Source organism: Patagioenas fasciata, chromosome 2 (genome assembly GCF_037038585.1).
Source record: "Patagioenas fasciata isolate bPatFas1 chromosome 2, bPatFas1.hap1, whole genome shotgun sequence".
Taxonomy (NCBI): Eukaryota; Metazoa; Chordata; class Aves; order Columbiformes; family Columbidae; genus Patagioenas; species Patagioenas fasciata.
In genome coordinates, this window is record NC_092521.1 from 122809879 (window position 1) to 122830278 (window position 20400).

Genomic DNA, 20400 nt, shown 5'->3' on the forward strand with positions numbered 1-20400 from the left:
GAGTGTAATAAATTATTTCTATAAAATGGAGCTGCTGTTGAGGTCCTGCTATTCCAACTGCTAACGAATCTGTTCAGCAAACAAACACAGACCCAACTCTGTCAAGAAGTGAAGTTTGTCTGACCATGCTCCATGTTTGAGTCTGCAATGGGAACCAGAGGCAGAACAAAGATTTTGGTTTCCAGCAGCTGGAAATGTTCTTAAATCAGACAACCACAATATTTGACAAACTATTTGAGGTTTTAGTAACCATGGGGTCAGGGTCTCTATTTACTGAATGTGCTGCAAGTTGCACTGTGTTAGCCCAGGTAAAAGTGTGCTTATGAAATCTGAAGAGCAAAATTTGAGCAGCTAGAATTGTGCAGACTGAACAGAAAAGCGCAACCTCTGGTTGCAGAGGACCAGTGGAGTTGTTGCCTGGGGAAATAAATAGACTTTAAAGTTGTTACATATAATTTACCTCTGTTGTTTTGAAAGAGCGGGGTGTATTCTGCTTTTATTTTCTAGCTGCTGAATACGCTTTTATAGAAGAATCTTTGCATCAGTATCAGTTGCAGATGCAAGACAGGAGGAACCACAAACATTCAAGTTCTGTGCAATCGGGAGAATATTGCTCTGCGCTGGGGAGAACTAACAATCCTGGCTGCTGGGGAGAAGGGACAAGGGACCTGAGCTGTGGGAGGTTCCAGATGAGAGAGAAGAGGAAAGCAGTTTGCTTTCATGTGCAAGGCTGCACTGTGTGCTTCTGCTTCTCACTTCATCACAGTGGGAGCTTTGTCAGTGAGCTCTACAACACACTGTCAGGAAGGACTGAAGGAATTGTCAGGATGACCTGAAGAAATGGTCAGGAAGGACTGAAACATAGTAATGAATGTGAGGAATTTTATTCTTTTTTAAAAGAAGTGAAATCTCTGCCCCTATCAGTGGGGACTTAGGCTGGGGCAAGATTGCTGTGGTGAGTTGCAGAGACTACAGTCTTACCACCTGCTTTGCGTTTCTTGATCTTAACAGCTTGATGCTGTTTGTGGATGTCAGACATCTCCAGCTTGCTTCAAGTCCACGTACTTAAAATAATAACGCTGCTGTTAATGCCTTGAATCACATTTCAAATTAACTTTGTATTTCACTGGTAATTCTCTGTTCTACCTCCAGAATTCTGCTTTGCCGGTAAATAGGTGTGGATATCAGTAGGTGAGACCTAAAGGTCCTGTGACTTTATATTTTTTAATTCTTTCCAGTCCTCAGAAGCTGCTGTGGAAGGGCAGTGCTGCTGTTCTCACTTTACAGATAAGAAACCCCTCCCTGACCCACTTAGTTAAGCTTGAAGGAAGCCTTGGAGACACACAGTTCCCACAGCTGCTGTGAATCCTGGGGGCAGGGCAGAAGGGGAACAGCTAAAATAAGACCCACACCAACCCCCAGCAGAACCAGTGGGACCTGAGCATTACCTGTTCTCCAACCATCTGCTCAGCTTGCACCTGTGTACATACCACAGCCTGCCCTGCCCAAAGGAAGATTAGCTGTAAAATGATGGGGCAGCAGGCACTGAGCTGCTGGGGTGAAGGACAAGGGACAGCAAGGGAGCACTGCAGGGAACAGGGACAGAAAGCAGCTGTTACAGGCATAGCCAGGCCCTCGTCTGCACTGAGCCTTGAAAAACACCCTGACAACCAGCACACTGCTGTCCGTCAAACTGACTCCTCAGCGTCACTGAGAAAAGGGGTGAACACAACAAGAGCGAGACAAACTTGGAGGTATAAATTCAGTTGGTGATGTTAAATTTATTTTCCTCAGCTTTCTTCACAGGAAACATCACAGAAGTGCTTTACAGAGTTTGATACCATTACTCCAACCTGAGACAAAAGGACAACAGGTGTGTGCACTGCACTGTTAGAAGTTGTCATATGCAGAAGCTAAGATAGGTAAACCAGGGTAAAAAAGAAAAATCTACTAACAAAAAAAAAAATATATATATATAGTTCATGTTTTGAACATAAATTACAACTATAAACAAATAATTATATGAATATACAGGCATCATTAGGTTTCTGTGCTAACTGTAGGGGCCACACAGGGAATCTCAGAAATGGATCATATTGTACTCTACTTTGCTGAAGCAGTTTCTGCTGTGCTCAGTGGGCTCCCAGCCAACCATTTTCCCAGCCAGACGACATCATTCTTTCTTTTGTACTACAGTAAACACTCCAGTGGCTTTATCTTAATTTCTTCAGGTTAAGTCTGATGGTGAGACATTCTGATGCATTGTTGAAAGCAAATTCAGTTTCATGTTGTTTTCTTTTACAGAGATGTCCTCTTACTATTCTTCACTCAGTCATCTCCTCATTAAAAAAATAGAAATGCTTTAGGCCAGACCCTGCTGCCCAGATGACAGATACGACCGTTTTGTTTGAGCTAGCATGTTACCAGTCATGCAACCCCACTCCTTTTCACAGCTGAACTGTGTTGTACTGTGACCAGTGCTACTGCTTTTGTTTTGCTGTATGCTGTGGGAATTAGGCTCCCGTGTAGCCTTTGAGGGTATAGGTTTAAATTCTTCAAGGAAATTGTATTTACTTGCTAAACAATTTTGCAACAGATGGAGCCATGTTTGTGATGCCAGAGCCCAGCCTAAAGAAACAGAGCATGATTGAGACTCAGTTGGTCTTGCTTATGGAGCTGCTTTCTAAATAAGTGGTAAATAATTCAGGCACCTAAAAATCCTTGGCATGGAAATAATGTAGATGAACAAAAGAAGGGAATACTGTAGCATAAAGAAGGGTCAAATCAAAAGATTTTTGCCAGGCTTCAAGTTACAGGAAAAAATTAGCAGAGCCAATTATCTAGAAAACAGTCATGCCAGTTCGCCTTTTACCTAATTCCCAGATTAAAGACACAGTGCACAGTCAGAGAACGAGTCAGTCCTGAAGGCTACTGGGTGGTTAGTAAATAACACAGTAAGGATTTAAAGTGGCAAGACAGGGCTTTGGGGAGTACAGTAGCAACGATGAGTCTTTTAGGTGTGTGGGAGAGGGTACAAAGTACCACATTCTAACAACTACCAGGTATTGCTGCATCTGTTCTATTTCCCCTTTCCCCCTCAAAATTAACAAAAAAAAAACCTCCGCTCTTATTTGCCAACTTGGTAAAACCCCAGTAGCCACAATGTTTTTGACAGAATACTAGTAACTGCTGTAATACAGCACCTGGCAGACACAATTTATTTGGATGCAAAATCCCGTTCTTCTCAACCATATATCATTAGTACTGGAAAGCAGCTGTTCTATATGATACAGCATTCTCATAGAGACAATGCAGGTCTTAAGTGGTAGGCTATACATCCTAACAGGCTTGAGTCTTCCCTTATCACACCTCCTTTGTATTGATAAACGTTGCATTACTGGTAAATGCAATCAGCACTTAAAGATATAACCTGATTTACAGATGTATGAGCTTTATAAAGTATAAGGTGAGAATGTGGAGAAATGAAACAAACCAGAAAGACTAAGCCTGCCCCCCAGTGTTGCTGCACTCATCTTCATCTCAAATATTGTAACCTAGTGTTCAGTTCAATATTACAACAGGTATGTTAGACTAAGCATGGCTGAGCCCATCTGGTTGCTGGTCAGAGACCAAGTAATACACATCTGCTTCATCTCTGCCACAAAGAGCAGAGTAACCCAGAAATTTAAAACAAGTTTGCTATGGGGCTTGTTCACTTACTCTTGATTTTGGCTGTTGTATCTAGACTGCAAGTGAGAAGATCTCAGGTTTTAATGAAACTGGTCTCAGGTGACAGAAATAACTCCACTGAAACCAATGAAGTTAAGCTCTAGGAGATCAGATTCACTTATGTTTACCTGTTTCTCAATGAATTTGTTCTCTTGTACCACCCTGTTTTTATGGTTTGAATCATTGTTATGATTATACATACTCTGAAAGAGATGCAGAATAAGTTGTTTTGATTAAAAAAAAATAAGCTTATGTCATTTTAATTAACAGTTTTCTGTAGGCAAAGTATTTGAAATAAAGCAGACAGTTAATAACTGGATGACTTCAATGCAAAAACTGAGCTAGAAAAAAAATTCAATGTAGAAGACAGGAGACAAGAAACAGAACAGGAAAGGTCAGATTGAGTAAAAGTTAGTAAGAGCATGCCATGCTCATCATTGGTAAAAAGAGCGAATAATATACATGAAACTGAAGATTTCAGTACATTGGATGGCGAAAGCCAGTGCCCACAGAAGTTACTGAGTTTGTCAGCACGGGGAAAGATGGTGATTGGCAGGGTAAGCTAACTAACTCTGTGAACTTGGCAATTCAGTGGCAAGTGAATGGCAACAGAAAATAAACCCAAGGCAATGAATACTGGAAAGGTTTTAAACCACTCATACATGCTCTCGTGGATTCTGAATTAGTTGTGAGCTTTCAAGGGGACGATCTAGGCATCACCATGGACAGCTTGATGAAGACATCTGCTCAATGTGTAGTTGCAGTCAAGAAAGCGAGTAAGATGTTAAGCTGTATTAAAGACAGAACAATATGGAAAAATATTACAGCATGTATTTCTCTTACAGGTTCTCAATGAGTATTTGCTGTTTCATCAGCACCTTAAAAAGAGGGGCATATTAGAAAAATACAGGGAGGAAAGTGATAAGAGAATGATAGAAACAGCTCTTTGTAGCAGGGAAGACAGTAAGACCAAGGTAGTTTATTTGTTAAGAGGTGAAAAGATGACATAAAAGTAATTCTGCTCCCCACCATGTAACAGCGAGTATACCTCAAAGTCCTTTTAAACCACCTACCAATCTGTTGACCTCAATATCCCTCATCGTCATCATGATAAGTATTCCAAAAAGCCCTCTGTGTTATTCTTTAATGCTTATTATTCAGCTAGTTAAACATCTCCTCTGAAGCAAATGCAAGTTTGTTCAAATTTAACAATAATCATTTCTGACAGAGAATTGTCACAGCTGATGCACATTAACAACTGTCTTAGAGGTGCTGCAATGATAAAAATATAAGAGAAGATTGCTGCTGGGCCTCATCTCTGCCCAGTGCCCACCAGAGGTCTAATTTGTTTGCAGGCATCTATTGTCACCATCATGTTCTCTGCTTCTATTTGGAGGCCCACTGTAAAAGCTGAGCGATGAACCTTGAAATCATCCACAACAGCAGACAAAGGCATATTAAAAAAAAAAAAATAAATACTTCTTCGTGTTCATTCAGCTGATAAAACAGGAGATAACAGTAAAAAGGGTAATCACCTCATCGGTATTTCTTCCTCTCCAACCTAGCCCTCTGCTCAGCCCTCACAGCTCTACCTTCTCATTTCTTCCCTTTATCTGCTTCACAGAATCCTCTCCATGGGCACTTCCTTTTGTTTTGTTCCCTTCATGTTTTTCCTCCACAGCCTGCCTTAACACCTGAATTTTTAAAGCTCTGAAGTTAAGCTTACTCTCTCTCCCACATTTCCATTGTGGCTGCATGCTACTTCAACTTCAGCATGGGAAAGGATGAAGAGGACAGATGTGTATTTACATATGGAGAGGGGAAGAAAACTGTATTCCTACTACAACATACAACTTAATATCCTGACACAAATATGTTCTTTCAGGAGTGAACATTTCTAGTTCACAGAATTTGAACAAACTTTAAACCAGCCCCATTATTAGAGATGGCTATCAAGTGTGAGGAGGATTTTATTTCAGTCATGGAGTTTACAAAATATAGCAATATTGATTGTAATGTATTCCACATGAAAATAAAAAGCCTCAAATTAAGATACCATTTGGGTTGCATGGATAATTAAAGAGATGAAATATCAGTTAGAGTGCTTGGCCTGAACTTTTTCCTTACCCATACATACTATGTGTAATTACATAATACCTAAATAGAACATATATTACATTCTCTAGAGATAAACCTTTCCCACCAGCCCCAGCCCTTGACAAAGAACAACTTTGGCCTCACAACACCCCTGTGAGGTAGGTTGTTATGGGTTTTTTGGTACAGCTGGGGAAACTGAGGCAAAGTGAAACTAAATTACTTGAAGTTAACACAGCAGCTCAGTGGAAAACAAAAGCCAACTCCCACGCTCTTGGTCCTTGCTACAAAACGGGCTTGCTTCTTTCGAGTGAAAACAGTTGGTTTAGATGATACTTTCCATTCCAGTATTTCAGATGCACTACTTTTTCTGGTGATTCATTAATACTGCAATACATTTTTAATATTTGTATTCTGGCTAAGCAGCCCAGTGAACTTCATTAACCTTGCTATAGCAACACATTTTAAGCAATGGAACACAAAACCATGATATACGTACCATTAGAAGATGCTTCACAAAAAAAAGGAAGCATCTTCATAGCAATTTGAGTCAGTGTCTCAGCTTTTTATAATGCAGAAGAAGAGTTTTTTTAAATATGAAACAAGTTATTTGCTAATAAAACTACTTGAACTCTCTTGAAATTTGTCCTTTCTTGGTTCTGTTGTTAGGCAACTGGTTACACAGCATTGTACCAATGCAAAATTTTACCTTTTCTCTGGATAAGTTTTCCCATTTATTTTAAGGGAAAAAATAAGTACTGAACTTCAAACGCTTCTGCTGATCCAAAGTCAGATGGATGTGTCACTTGTGAAAACCATCCCTACCCACACACTACTTCTCCTATCCAACCACTCCACTCCCTACTCCAGGCTATGCATTTAATACTATCATTTACAAACCAGCCTTCTTAATCCCTCTCCTCTTTTACCTCCTGTATTTTATTTCTGTAATTTCCACTCTCCCCATTTTTTTTTAAATCTTCCTTCCTGTTCTAATTCACTTCAAACAGAACATGATGGAGCTACACGTGGTGCTTCAGAAGCCAAACTCTAGATACATGAGTTACGACTTTTCCAAATCAGTATTAAAACTCCTCAGTTCTGTTTTCCCCTGTCATTTCTTCTTCCATCTGCTAGAGCTTGAAGTTTCTCATATCAACCTTGATACAGACAAGGTCACATTTTTACTTTTTCTGAAGAATTTATTAGCAAATATGTCAGATTTTTCCCCCCCTTGGTATGTACCTAATTTGTATATCTGAAATTTAAATATGGATGCTATTATTTTCCTATATTCCTAAATAAAGCCCCTACTTACCATTAAAACCAATTTGTGAAATTGAAAGCTGAAAACAAAGAGAGACAATCTGGGAACTAAATTACAGTCAGGTGATAAAACCTGGATCGTGGCTACTCAAAGATTTTTAAGTACTTGCGGGGATTTTGGCAAAATTTAGTTTCTTGGGCTTCTGATACAAATTGGTCCTGTAAAATATCAAGAATTCATTTATCTGACAAGGTCAATGTTGGAAATAATATTGCTACCTTGTAAATAAACACCTTTTAAGCACATGAAGCCAAATCAGTCTGGAAAAGAATCACCAGCTCCAGTTTAGTTATCCTATTTGACAGAAAACCACAAGCATGTTTAAAATTGCTCAACCAGGCTGAAATTAGAAAGACAAAAAGATACAACTAATGCAAAGGCTCAGATAAGCAAGGGTGTCTCAGCCACGCTGTGGTGAAAGAGATTCCAAGAGCCAACAGACAGAGTCAAATACCAAAAACTCTAGTCCCTGTGGTGTCAGGTCTCTAACACAATTTGTACCATTAAAAATTCATTTATGAGTAAGTCTTGTAAGAGTTACTTCAGACACAACTGGTAAAGCTAGCTGCAAAGACAAAACTAAAGTAGCAGGGGACAGTCACTTTTAGTTGTCAGTTCCTCATCACTCATGAATAAGATTAAATAAACATGGCACAGCTGAACCATGGGGTAGGGACAAAACTAATCCTCTCCTATATTTATCATCAGCTCAAGTAAACACACATGCCAGATTCCTAGAGTAGGCATTTGGGAAGTCCAACTTTATTAAAATTACCTAGGTTTTGGTATTTTAACATTCTTTACATAGAGAGTGAATCACTGAAAACCACAAATCCAAACTGTTCCTTTCCAGTAAGTACTGGACATTTAAATGTTCTACTAGCAGGTCAGTAACTTTATGGCTGTGTTTTTAAGTCAGAGAAAACAAAATGAAAGCCTTAAATTGGAGATTAACAGTTAACCCACCGTATAATCATGTTACAGGTTAGGAAGTTCCTGAAGTGGCACACAACTGCATTTTACTGACTGGTACTAAGAATCTCATTTCTACAACTGACAATCCTTCGTTTATGGAATGAGCCTTCAATGAGCATTTTGAAGCAATGAAATGGACATTCTTAGCATGCCTCGAATTAATGCAACAGCAAGCCAGATAAAGTTGGACTTCAGAGTCTCAAAAGCATACTGAGCTTCCACAGAGGACTGACTTTCAAAGTTCCAGGCATGCAGAACAATTCATTATTACAAGGAAGATACTGACAACTGCATTTAGATATTAGCTGGCAGCAATATTTAACACAAGAAACACTTTAAAATATTTTAAAATTCTGTACTACGGCTATCTGCTGCATTTCTGATGTGTTGTTTTTTTTTTTTTTTCTTTTATGCCTCCAGAAAGAACCTGGAATTATATGCTTAAGAAAAGCCCTCAAAATAGCACCCCTAGTTATCAGAACCTGATGGACCCTGGTGACAGCAACCATCCAGGAGGCAGTTTGGGTTCTTTTTTTTATTCTTTAATTTAGCAGAGATACTTCCAAGTGAAAAGCAAATCAAAAGCTTCATTCATACTCAATTCACAATCTCAAACCAGTCCTATACGGCAGGAGTAAGAAGACACACTGACAAGTAGCAAATTAAACTTCTAGGTATAAATAAAAGTCATATTAATATGCACTGCTATAAGCTCTTAAACATTGCCCACCTGACCATAAGGCTGACTACCCACTCCATGGCCTGTCCCTTAAGATACCCAAATGCTCTGCGTTTCCTCAGCTGTTGTACAGTCCTAAGCTAAAACTAAAGGCAAAAATTCATTAGACTCCAGAATCCATGTATATTTCCATTTTATTTGATTTGCAACTGTTACAGGGTTTTCCCAAACTGCCAGAATTCATGCCCAAAACCTCAAATAAAGCCGGTACAATGGACAGTCTCATCTACCCTTCATACAGTAGAGTAAAACTTTATTCATGTGCATTGGTGATCTCAATCACTTTATAGCATCAGGAAAAATTGTTTTAAGATTTCACATTTCTACCACATCAAGTAACATGTCCATTTACCATGAATTCCACAGAAATCTTTAGTGACAAATCAGCAGTTTTGCTGGCAACAATGTATTTTTGAGGAAGATACATGGCTCAGAGTCCAAGCCATGGGTATCAGCCTTTCAGTGGGGTTTTGTTTCCAAATGAAGTCTCCAACTTTAAGAATAGTCTCTTGAGCCCTCTCTTTAATAGCAGCTTCTAGCAGAGGTTTTAGAGACAGTTAACTCTGCAAGGGCAAGGCCAGTTTTAGTCTGTGCACAAAAGAACCAGGTGAAAACCCGGCCCCACTGAAGTCAACAGTGAAATTCCAATTGGCCTCAGAGAAGATTTGAAGCGCGTCAGCAGTTAGTCAAAGGGAACCCAAGTAGGCAATTCCTGCACTACCCTCATCTTCTGCACATATACAGTACTCCCACACACATAAGCAAGTTTTGTTTTGTTCCCTTGTTTCTCTTGCCATTGGCAACTCTTAGAGATGTCAGGTCTATTTTTTGGCATTTGCTCGGAGAAACCTCAACACTGGAGCACGCCACTATTGTACTTCATTTTGCTTCTGGTCTCAGAATTCAGAGAAGAGAAAAACAGTTACAGCAGGACACTTTTGGTACTTGACAGGTTTTGTTCATCGAATTAGAGTTACGGGCAATGTCCTATATTCTCAGTGTATCAGTGCCGTTTTGCCTACTTCCACTGAATTAAGTCAGAGATGACAACAACTTAAAGAAGTCACTTCATTATTACTCAACTTCCAGACTTTGAATGAACACCATTTATGAGTATTACTTAGAGGATTTCTGCCTCAAAAAGCCTGCATGCTTCACAGAAGTAGCCAAACAAATAAGGCTTACCAGCTTTAGTTATCCCTCTGCATACTAAGTTGTTTTAGTTATCAAGTAACCATCACCCTTCAACAAATAACTACTTTTAACAGAGGAGATACAACTACTGCCCCATATCTCATTTTTAAAAGACAAATTCTGAAGACTGTATACCTCTGAAGTCTGGGTACCTCTGTGCCAAACTAAAACTCTTAGTGCTTTAGGGTGAGAAAGACAAACCTCATGATGAAAAACAAAATAAACCACATTTCACTACAACAACTCATCATTATTTAAATATACTGCAATTTGATACCAGAAACAAGGCAGGCATTTTTTTTTAGAGAACAGAAAAAAAAAAATATGCTTAAACAGACAACTGGGAAAAAGGCTAATGCAAACAGACCATTCAAACCCATCATTCCTCAAATCTGATACTGAATGAGTTTTACTTTGTTTTGCAGTTACTTCAGTACAGCTATCTAAAAAGGTAAACAAACTACAGCTCTATTATACTTGGATAGTATGAGTGGTATGGTACGCTCCAGAAGTCTCTAGTAGGCTATGGCTACACATGACAGATTCCTCAGCAGGGGAACAGAATAGGTTTGTCATTAAGGTCACTTAAATCTTTGTTATAGCAAATTGGAACCAAATGGCTGACTTCTGCAGGATTTCTGACAGGAATCCAGTAGAGCTGGTTTCAAGTTTCAGATGGCCACTAAAACAGCTGTAACCTTCTCTTCCAGAAGTTGTGATCCACATGGTGTCCACAATGAGTGCAGCAAGTCTGAGGTAGTCAACCTTTACGAAGGCTCAGTATCTGAACATAAAAAGATTTTGAAATGACCACTGGCTGTAGGTATCTTTCTGCGCAATTAAAGAACACTGATGACTCTTGATCAACCATTTACACTAATTTGCCCCATATCCAATGGAGAAGTTGTAACATATTATGCTTCCATAGTGCAGGAGAACCAATCACTTACGTCAAAGTAGGCTGCACTTGCTGCAGTAGATCCAGCAGAAATAAGGTGGCACATGTTCATCATAGCCGTTAGCTGTAGTTTAGTTACCTTAGTAGAAGGGTTACCAAAAAAGCATTCCTTAATTGTAATGTGTATGCAGCTCTACTGATCCCCAAGCACAGCATACTGGTTGTCTAGCTGAAGTTTAAGTGCCTGGTTTTTTGACACCTCATCCCTACCTCTAGTTTTGTGTTTTACTACTTCAAAGCTCTTCTCCATTTCTTTATCCCTAAGGGAAAAGAAATGTAATCAGTAAATATCTTATCACTAGCTTGTGAATTGTGAATTTCTAGTTGATTTCCACCCCATCCCAACAAAAAAATTATAAACACAGAACAGGAAGGTCTAGAGTTTTAACAGAACAGCCAAACATTCCCAAGCAAATATTGTAAAATCTTATCTCTAGAAGTAAGCTCATCATCCAGTACAATTCAGATTACATTCTAAAATTCAATGTTAACATCCCCAAAAGTAAATTTAAGTGCATTTATGAAAAATAGATTTCAGAAAGCAGAAGTCAATTTCTAGAATGCTTAGCTCAATTTGCACCATTCAAACCCTAAAGCACCAATGCCAGCATGTCTCATTTGCCAAGTAAAGCCACACTAACAAAGCTTCTGCTAGGCTGCATTAGCCAATAACACAGCAAGCAGGGAAAAAAAAAAAAACAAAAAACACACACAAAAACAACAACAAAAACCCCAAACCCCAAATGAATTAGGTATTGACCTAGCTATCTCTTCTGTAGGAAATGAGGTTACAGAAAGATCAGGATTCAAAAGCAGAGTGAGACTCAAGTCTTCAGCACCACAAAATACACAATATTTCAACAAAAACTGGGGGGATCGTAGCTGTAGACCACAGCTCAGACAGCAAGTTTATTGATTTCTTGATTTATATTTGTATTGATTGATTTATATTTGTATTAAATCCTATTTCAAATCCTTCTCCTGTCTACTGCCTGTAATAACACAGAGCCTCACCATGGCTAGTATCTCAGAGAACCAGCTGCTGTCACAAGAGCAGGAATACTCTGCTTCAAGGAAATCCTTCAGCAAGTCAAAGATAAAGTAACTGTCAGTCTTGTCCAGCTATCTCACTGGGCTATGTCCTATGAAAGTTATTTCATGGGAAGCCCTTTCTAGAGTTCAAAAACACAATTAAGACCTCTCCCATCTCCCTTTGCCAAACAGAATGATTTCTTACTTATTTCTTTCCTTTGGGGAAAGATTCAGGCTTAAGCCCTAAAACAAAAGAACTTAGAGAAGACAGTTAAAATACACCTCTTAGGAGAATTAATGGGATGTACTTACTTCCGACTGTCTACAAGCTTGGCGGTGGACTGCAGCGATGGAAACTGCGTATCACTATAGATTTCCGGTGGTCCTTGCTGTGCTCTCCGTGGCCTGCCACCCTCCCTGGCGCCAGGCGGCCTGTATACGCCACCAGTCTGAACTGGCTCTGGGGTTTCTGTAACTAGTTATAAGAACAAGATTTAGACAAGACAATAAGTCTGCATTCATATTAAAAACCAAAAAATCCTACAAGTATGTTTTTGCACTTTTTGAAGCCCTGGAAGCAAATATTTCAGAAAAAGCAGGAAATCCAGCATCACCTAAAGTAACTATACTTAGTTGTCAAATGAAAATGTGGTTCCAGTGTATTGTGTCTCATAAAGTTCAGGGAGTCAAAACCACTGATGAGGACTTCATTTTTTCTTACTGGCAATTTGTTAGCAGCTTACATTTAAAGCTAGAGATTTGAATATGTAATTATTATTTGTCGTATCTTATTTAAAGCACCTTTCCAGATGCAGAAAAGAATATCTAAATAGTTTGTATTTAAGTTAACAATCTACACTGAAATAACACCGATTAATTAACTTTAGCTCCTTGCCTGTACAAGCAAGAAAAAAAAAACACAGCAGGCCACCTTTCAATGAATTTCACAACAGAAGAGAATAGTCTGAACTCAGATCACGGCTAGTAGTTTATCTCTGCTGATACTAAGAAATTTTATCTAATTAAAACTAAGTCCTATCCCAGTTTTTGCAATGTCACATTCTCTGTACTCTCAAACTGATTTGAAAAGAGAAAAAAAAAACATGGCATACTACTAACCATGGAACACTACTCAAGAACTGCCACATTAGACATCAGATATTGTTAAAGCAATGTTTTCAGACCAACAGATTTTTTGCAGATTGCAAAGTAAAAACAGCTCATTCAAAGATGGGATGCTTTGCCCCCCTCACATTTTTGAAGTCAGAAATAAATATTTAAAGTATCTGACAGCACTATCAAATTGGCTCCTCAGATCTCTTCACAGGAAAATTTCCTAATTTGTTTGTATATAAAACAAGCTATCAGTATGTTGGAAGGTGCCTGAATAGGAACCGCTCCTTAAGCTCTCCCCTCTGAGCAGCGTAATTCAAACTGGCATACTTCTAATTGGAAAAAGCAACAACTCTTGAGTTAAATTTACCAATTGGTTCAACAACAGGTGCTGGTGCAGGAGCTGACTTGTTCCAAGGACCAGATGATCTGTCTATACCACCACCAGTCTCCTCCCAGTTGTCACCAGGTTCTTCTCTTTTTTCACTTTCATCGTCTTCTTTTTCACTGTAAAAGAGAAATTATGAGTAGCACTTTATAAACAGAAGTTTAAGACTTGCTAGAGATTTCACAGTCAGCACAGACAAGACTTCATGGTTACTGTACCAAAGATACTAGATTTAACCAGACTGTATTGGTCCTGTCACCAATGTATTAGTACTTCTACTTGAACCATTTTTGGCACACTGCTATAAAAAGTGTCAACTGAGAAGAAAAGTTCTTACAAAAGACAAACTCAAACTGCTCTAAGAAATCAATTTATTTGATCACTTACCTTTGACTTAAAGACTTTTTTATTATTAAGATAGTTATGCATTTGGAAGTGATGAGAAAATAAATCAGGAAATGGCTATAAGTCAAGTTTCCACAAAAATCCTTGATTTAAGGTGTATTGTGGAAAAACAGTGACAGAAAACAAATCCTGAGCTCTCTTTCCCTATAACCACAACCCCCTGAGAAACATTCTTGTATTACCATACAAACCTAATCTAAAAAAACTACTCAATTCTTTTTAAAGCAGGCAACCCAAAAACACAGAGGAAAAGAGATATTTTTTAATGTTAAATCCTATGCAAAAGCCTGACTGCATTTTATTTAGATTATTTTATTTTGCATAAAAATAGTCAGATACTCAAAAGAATTTGGTAGACAAAGCTGCTACAGAAAGCTGTGCGGTATAATGGGACATACATGAAGGGTAAGGCTGTTAAAAAACCCAAGACATTGATCTGAACAGCAGCAAAGTGTGAATACAGAAGTTTATAAAACGCCAAATCCTACTAATCGTTATTGGATAAGCTTTCTGTGTAAGTAATAATCAAGGAACAGTTAAAACCACCTAGCATTTCTGAAAATTAAACTGTTTTTCACTGTTCATCCAAAACCAGTAACAATCATAGTAAGCTGGACCAAAGGCCTAGGCACACCGCTATCCTATTTCAAACTACTGTCAAAAACAGAGTAAGTATACATAACATCTTGACTCCACTAGATACTCTGTGTCTTATTTTCAAAGAGATCTCCAGAGCTGGTTAATTTATAACCTCCAGTGGGTTTTTCTTCCATTTACTTCTCCACTTTTCCCTTGAAGCCATTAACTGAGCGGTTACAAAATCCTGTGGCAGACACTTCCACGTGCCTGAAAATCTGCCACAACACAAAAAACACTTGGAATGCCCACCTTTGTCTGGAAAACCAAAGTACTCGCTTTTCAGTCAAACAGGAATAGTAGCCAGTGAAGCAACAACCTACTTGTTAAGTGTTCATTCAAACGTGTGATCATCTGCTGTGACACTTGAGTGGTATGAAGAGTTTGCAGACCAAATACTTGCAAATGGCCTAAAAGCACTACGTATGTGAAAGGCGTGTTTAAAAAAATAAATAAACCAAAGAACATGTAAGACTGACTCTAACAGCAAAGAAAGCATCTGCTGCACTGGTTACAGGTAACATGATTTTAAGAGGGCACCATTCTGAACATTAATACCTGGACAATGAGGATTATGTGCCATTCTCAGTCTAAGACCAAGGTCATAAAAATTCTTTTTCTGACCTGATGAAACATTTTTCTTAACCAGGACAGATGATAGTAGACTTACTTTGGAGCAGACTACAGGAACAATCTAATGAAAAAGCAAACAAAGAATCTTGGATGAGACTCATAAATTCAGTTCTATGGGATCTTGTCATGGGTCACTAGTTTCACCAACTATATTTTGGAGGCTTCTTCGAAATAAAAATACAATGGTTGAGTAATTTACCCCCCAAACTGAGATGCTGAATAGACTGAGTCAGATATTCTTATAGCAGTCAAATGATTCAGTTGGAATTACTATCCTGCACTTCTCTCACACAGAAATTTCTACTTTACTGTCTTTATGGAAGGGAAAGTTAATGATGTTGTAATAAAAATCTGAGTCCCAACCAAAACAGACAGACCTGGAATATCAACTGCGATTTAGTAAATAAAGAACATCGATAGATAACGGCCAAACCTAAGTTACCCTGCAGCAAACTTCTAAACTAGCAGAAGCATATTAAACTTCTGTTTAACTGGACTCCATAGAGTCAACTCTGAAGAAAGAACACACATTACATAAGTAATGATTATACTGGTAATGAAAAAAAAAAGTAGTACCTTATTTGCATGGACTGAACTCTAAGACCACTATAATCAACTTCTTCCTTTTGCTCAAACTCTTTCCAATCATCCTCTTCCTGTAAAAAGAGAAAAATGAGTTGTTACTTTCTTTACACTAAAAGTAGAAAAGAAGAATGTGACCAAGATAATACAAACCAAACTAAGGGTGAAGGTGCAGTTCCCTGGGAAGTTGACCTGTAACCACTGCCAACAGGGGAAAGGATTTCACTCCCTCCTCCCCTAACTTACACTATGTCATCTAGGATGCACTCGTGAGCTGACTTTAACTCACTAGAACAGCTAAGAAATGCCCCAGCAAAACAGTCATTCGAGTGAAAGAAAACCACACCATCTCAGTAAAAATTCATAGGAAAGCAGAGGAATAACACAAAGTAGGGAATAGGACCATGCAGTCAAGACCAAGGAAATACAAGGGCAAAACCTCTCTCTTTTACTAACAGGAAGTTTTTATGACAGCTTGTATACACGTGAAGCTTTAGATTTACTTTTCCATCACCTATTTCAGGAGACAAACAGTAAAGAACATTTGAAATAGCTCACAGCGGATTTATGACAAAGATTAATATTGTTACATTTAACTTTTTCACATTCACAACTGCATCTGCAGCCTTTCGTGTTTTCTTAATACAGTTTTCATAACAGTAAAAAGGTCAGCTTCAAAACCACAGCAATCAGCATACAAAATAGTAGAAAACTAGTCTTTGGAGAGCATCACTTTAAGGTTTTAAAATAGGAGTTTGATTACATGCTTGGGGAAAGAGGGACCCACCTAAGCAGAGCCAATTTTGTCCTACTGTGTAATCAGCAGATTCTGGGATTATTAAGGTAGAGCAGAAATGGACCAAAATGGATAAGCAGCCCTCCATGATCCTAGTCACAGCTTTATAACACACAAAAACTAGTTGGTAGTTTACATAATTCCTACACTCTACTGGAAATGCAGTTATATTACTTATAATATTAAAACTTTGCAAGCATGATCTGTCAATGATATAGCCCCTTCCTGCTGAAGAGCTAGCAATATAGATTCTTTTAAGAGCCCTGTCCTATGATCTATATTATCAACCTCCAGCAGGAAAACTTTGACCTGCTTTAAAGTAATAGCAGAAGTAAAAAGTGACCTCATGTTTCTGCACCATCTGCTGAATATGCAGTCTTTTCAAAGAGCAGTCTACACCTCTAAAATCTTTTAGATTTCTTACATCTCCATGGCAACATCACAGTTTCCAAACTAATGTACTTTTCACATTTAATGATCTTTATTTCTAATCCAAGTACAAGCTTCAGTCAAAATCTGGCACTATTTTACCAGCAAATGAGCAGAAGAGTAGCTGAAAGATTACCACGGATCTTAGTCTATTTAGAAAGCTACTGTAAGTGTCAAAGTCCAAGTTAATATTAGGAAACAGCAGATTATTTCTTAAAATTAACTTTAAAATATACGGCATGGCCAGTTTTAAGGCCTTAACTCCAACCACTTAAGCTTCTCTTGCACTCTCATCGTTTCACTGTAATATGGTACAAAATAATATTACTGGCAGTAAAATCCTTCCTGGCAGAAAGGCAAAGAGCTCAGCATACTTCGTCTGCAGAGCCGGGGTGATCTTATCGCCAAGGTCCACAGGCCACATGCCACAAACCCAGGCGGCCCACTGCTGTCACCCGATGCAAATCCCCAGTTCCGGCCGCCCTCTCGCACCACGGCTCAGAAACTGGGGTGGGCTGGGCAGAACCGAGGCCGCAACCGGGTACTGGCCCCGCTATCCTCGGCATATGCGGACACAAGGCGCGGTTCGAGGCCGGGAGTCCTCCTAGGCCGGAGCCCGCCGGGCTTCCCTCCCAGCAGCAGCGGCTGTCCGCCGGCCACAGCCCGCCGCCGCCAGGCCCGGCCCAGGAGCCTCGCCAGGGGCCGGGCCGCCACGGGTGCCCGCATGGCCGGGCGGCGCCGCTCCCCTGGGTCGGTGGCAGCGGCGCCCCCTGCCGGCAGGAAGGCGTAGTCCGGGCCGGCGGAGGAAGTCGTGACCCTTCCCCCACCGCCGCCCCGCCGGAGCGTGGCCCCGCTCTTCCCCCCGCCCTCCCTTCCTCCCGGCCGCACCTTAGTCACTGTCTTGGCGGAGCCGGTGTTGGAAGCGGCGGTCCCGGAGCCGCTGCCGTCAGCCTGGCGGGCTCCCCCAGCCGACGCGGCCGCCCCCGCGGCGTTTGAGGCGGCGTTGGAGGCGCCGGAGGCGGCGGCGGCCCCTCGGCTGCTCTTCTCCTTCCGCTTCTTCTTGTCCCGCTTGGCGAAGAAGTCGTCGAGGCTCCTCTCCTCGGTCTCCGCCATGGCGGCAGCTCCGGTTGGCGGTGGCCGGGCCCTGAGCGCGGCGGCTCCCGGCGGCGGGGCGGAGAGAGGAAGAAGGGGGCAGCTGCGGCCCGGGCCAACAGGTGAGCCCCGCGCTGCGGCCTCCCGCTGCCTGCCGCCCCTCCCCGAGGGGCGCGAGCGCGGCCGCTTAACGGCTGCGGCCGGCCGAGCCCGCGCGAGCCCGCCCGACGCCCGGCAGGAGAAGGCTCTCGCGCTCCACGTTGGTGGCCGCCGCTTGACACGGCCCAAAAGAGAGGAGGGAAAAGGAGGGGAGGAGGCGGCCCCGCCGCGGGGACGGGCTGAGGAGAAGCGGGGCGGAGCCTGCCGGCTGCGCCCTCCTGCACCGCATGCGCCGCGGCTCGCCGGCCAATGAGCGGCCGGGGAAGAAGTGTCCGCCGGCCAGTCAGAAGTCTGCAGGGACAAGCCGCTGACGTCCCGACGTGAGAATGCGTAGCGGGCGGGAAGGCGGCGGCGCGGCCCAGGATTGGGCGAGCTGGGTGGGGGTTGGGGGAGGTGTACGGCGTTCGGTTGAACGGGGCGGTGCGTGCGCCTGGGCCTCCTCGCTTCCGGCTTCCCCTGAGGGGGCCCTGGGCCCCACAGGGCACCCGTGTGAGAGGCCGCGCGGGCAGCGTTCTCCAGTGGCTGCTTGGGAGACCGTTGGCTGCTTCCCGCCTCGGGGGCAGAGCCTTCCTGTCAGGGACAGCGGCGGGGTGAGAGCAGGAGAGGAGCGGCAGCGTCCCCACAGAGCCACTCCTGCGGACTCTCAAGGGGCTCCTGCGGCGGGCGTTGCCCGCAGCCAGGCCCACCGGATGAGGGGGCCTCTCAGACAACTCGGCTCCTGCCCCGGTCCCCGCCCTTGAGATGAAGTTGCGTTCGCTCTTGGTGTGTGCTGAGGTGACTAAGGGGCCGCCCCGCGCCCTGGAAAGGGCCGTGCATTTACAGTGTAAAGGATGCAAGGAAGTAAAGCAGCTTTCATCGTGGAAATGGTGTGGTTAAATGAGTAAGACTCGAAACACCACTCTGTCTAGGATGTCTGAATGTGTTTGCATTAAATTCCTAGCTGCTTTCCTGACTTAGTGAAGCCTGGGGAGTATCCACTGGGAAAACAAGCTTTGCTGTGTGTTTCTGAAGATTGTTACTGCTAGCTTTGGGTGCTGTAGTGACCTTTAGTTCTGGAAAAACATAGGTGTTTAAAAACTTCACTGTGGCTTCAAAATGCATTGTCAAAAGTTTTGGGGCAGGATATTTTGAAAAACAGCCTCAGAGTGGCATGAGTCATAAATAATTACATGAAACATTGTTTGTGATGAGTTATTTTGTTTGCTGGTCAGCCACCAAAAGGAGATATTCCTGCTACAAAAGTGGGAGCCCAAACGAGAATTACCCATCAAATAATAATAGGTTTGTATTGTAATGATATAAAAGTAAGCATGTTTGTATTCTGGTTTATTTTATATCATTTTATACTTTGTGATGTTTTCTCTTGAAATCATTATATATGTGTGTAAACATATGTTATATATGTAGATGTATGTATGTTTAAACATGAAAATTTTTTCTGAACTTTGGAGAGTGACAGTCTGTTTGTGTCCTTGAAAATACTGTTATTTAGTATTTTCAGTCCATGATCCTTACCTTATTTGAAGAAACGGGAGGTGCCATTGTCATATTGCAGAAAGAGGTCAAATACTTTGTGAAGCGTTTTGTAGCTGTAACTGAATCACTGTAGCGGAGTGTTCCGCGTTTGGGAGATTTGTTACAATCCTCTGTCACGCTTTCTCCCTATATTTCTCTGCTACAAGTGACATTCTGTGCACTTGCAGGATTTGATCACGCACAGAGTAGGCCCTGAGAACTAAAAATTCCAAGCATAACAGTTCACCTGGTAACACCGAGAGTTCCACGTCATCAATGACGCTTGCCATTTTGTGACAGGAATAATTATTGAAATAGAGAGCAAATTTGGTAGCTAAGTCTCATTTTCTGTGCCTTGTCAGTGTACCTGGGCTCTCCTGTTCCTGCTGTCCCCTTCGGCTGACAGATGGTCTCATGGAAGAGGTGGCACAGGACTGTTCAGTGTGCAAGAGTGTTTGACGTTCTTTTTGTTGAGGAGCTGCCTTCCCTTGCGCTTTGTTACTGCCCAGGAAGCTGATGTACCTCCACACCACATCATGATGTGACTCGCAGGCTCAGCACTGACAGTAACGTGGAACTGAGCAGACAATTTGTATCCCTCAGC

General features: G+C 41.5%; 1 protein-coding gene across 4 annotated transcripts; it reads right to left on the minus strand.

Moving 5' to 3' along the window:
* Positions 1–1748: 1748 nt before the first annotated feature.
* CDV3 (CDV3 homolog) lies at positions 1749–18470 on the minus strand. Of its 4 annotated transcripts, none has more exons than XM_065830706.2 (5): positions 17919–18470; positions 15800–15879; positions 13532–13668; positions 12361–12523; positions 1749–4518 (listed from the first exon to the last, which is right to left on the minus strand). In XM_065830706.2, exons 1-5 carry the CDS (start codon positions 18141–18143, stop codon positions 4494–4496), a joined length of 630 nt encoding a protein of 209 aa, XP_065686778.1. In that variant the 5' UTR covers positions 18144–18470; the 3' UTR covers positions 1749–4493. The 4 variants fall into 4 exon arrangements, with proteins under 4 accessions (XP_065686778.1, XP_071660975.1, XP_065686776.1 ...); XM_071804874.1 differs by lacking the exon at positions 1749–4518 and adding an exon at positions 8981–11095; XM_065830704.2 differs by lacking the exon at positions 1749–4518 and adding an exon at positions 8981–11276.
* Between the last annotated feature and the right edge of the window lie 1930 nt (positions 18471–20400).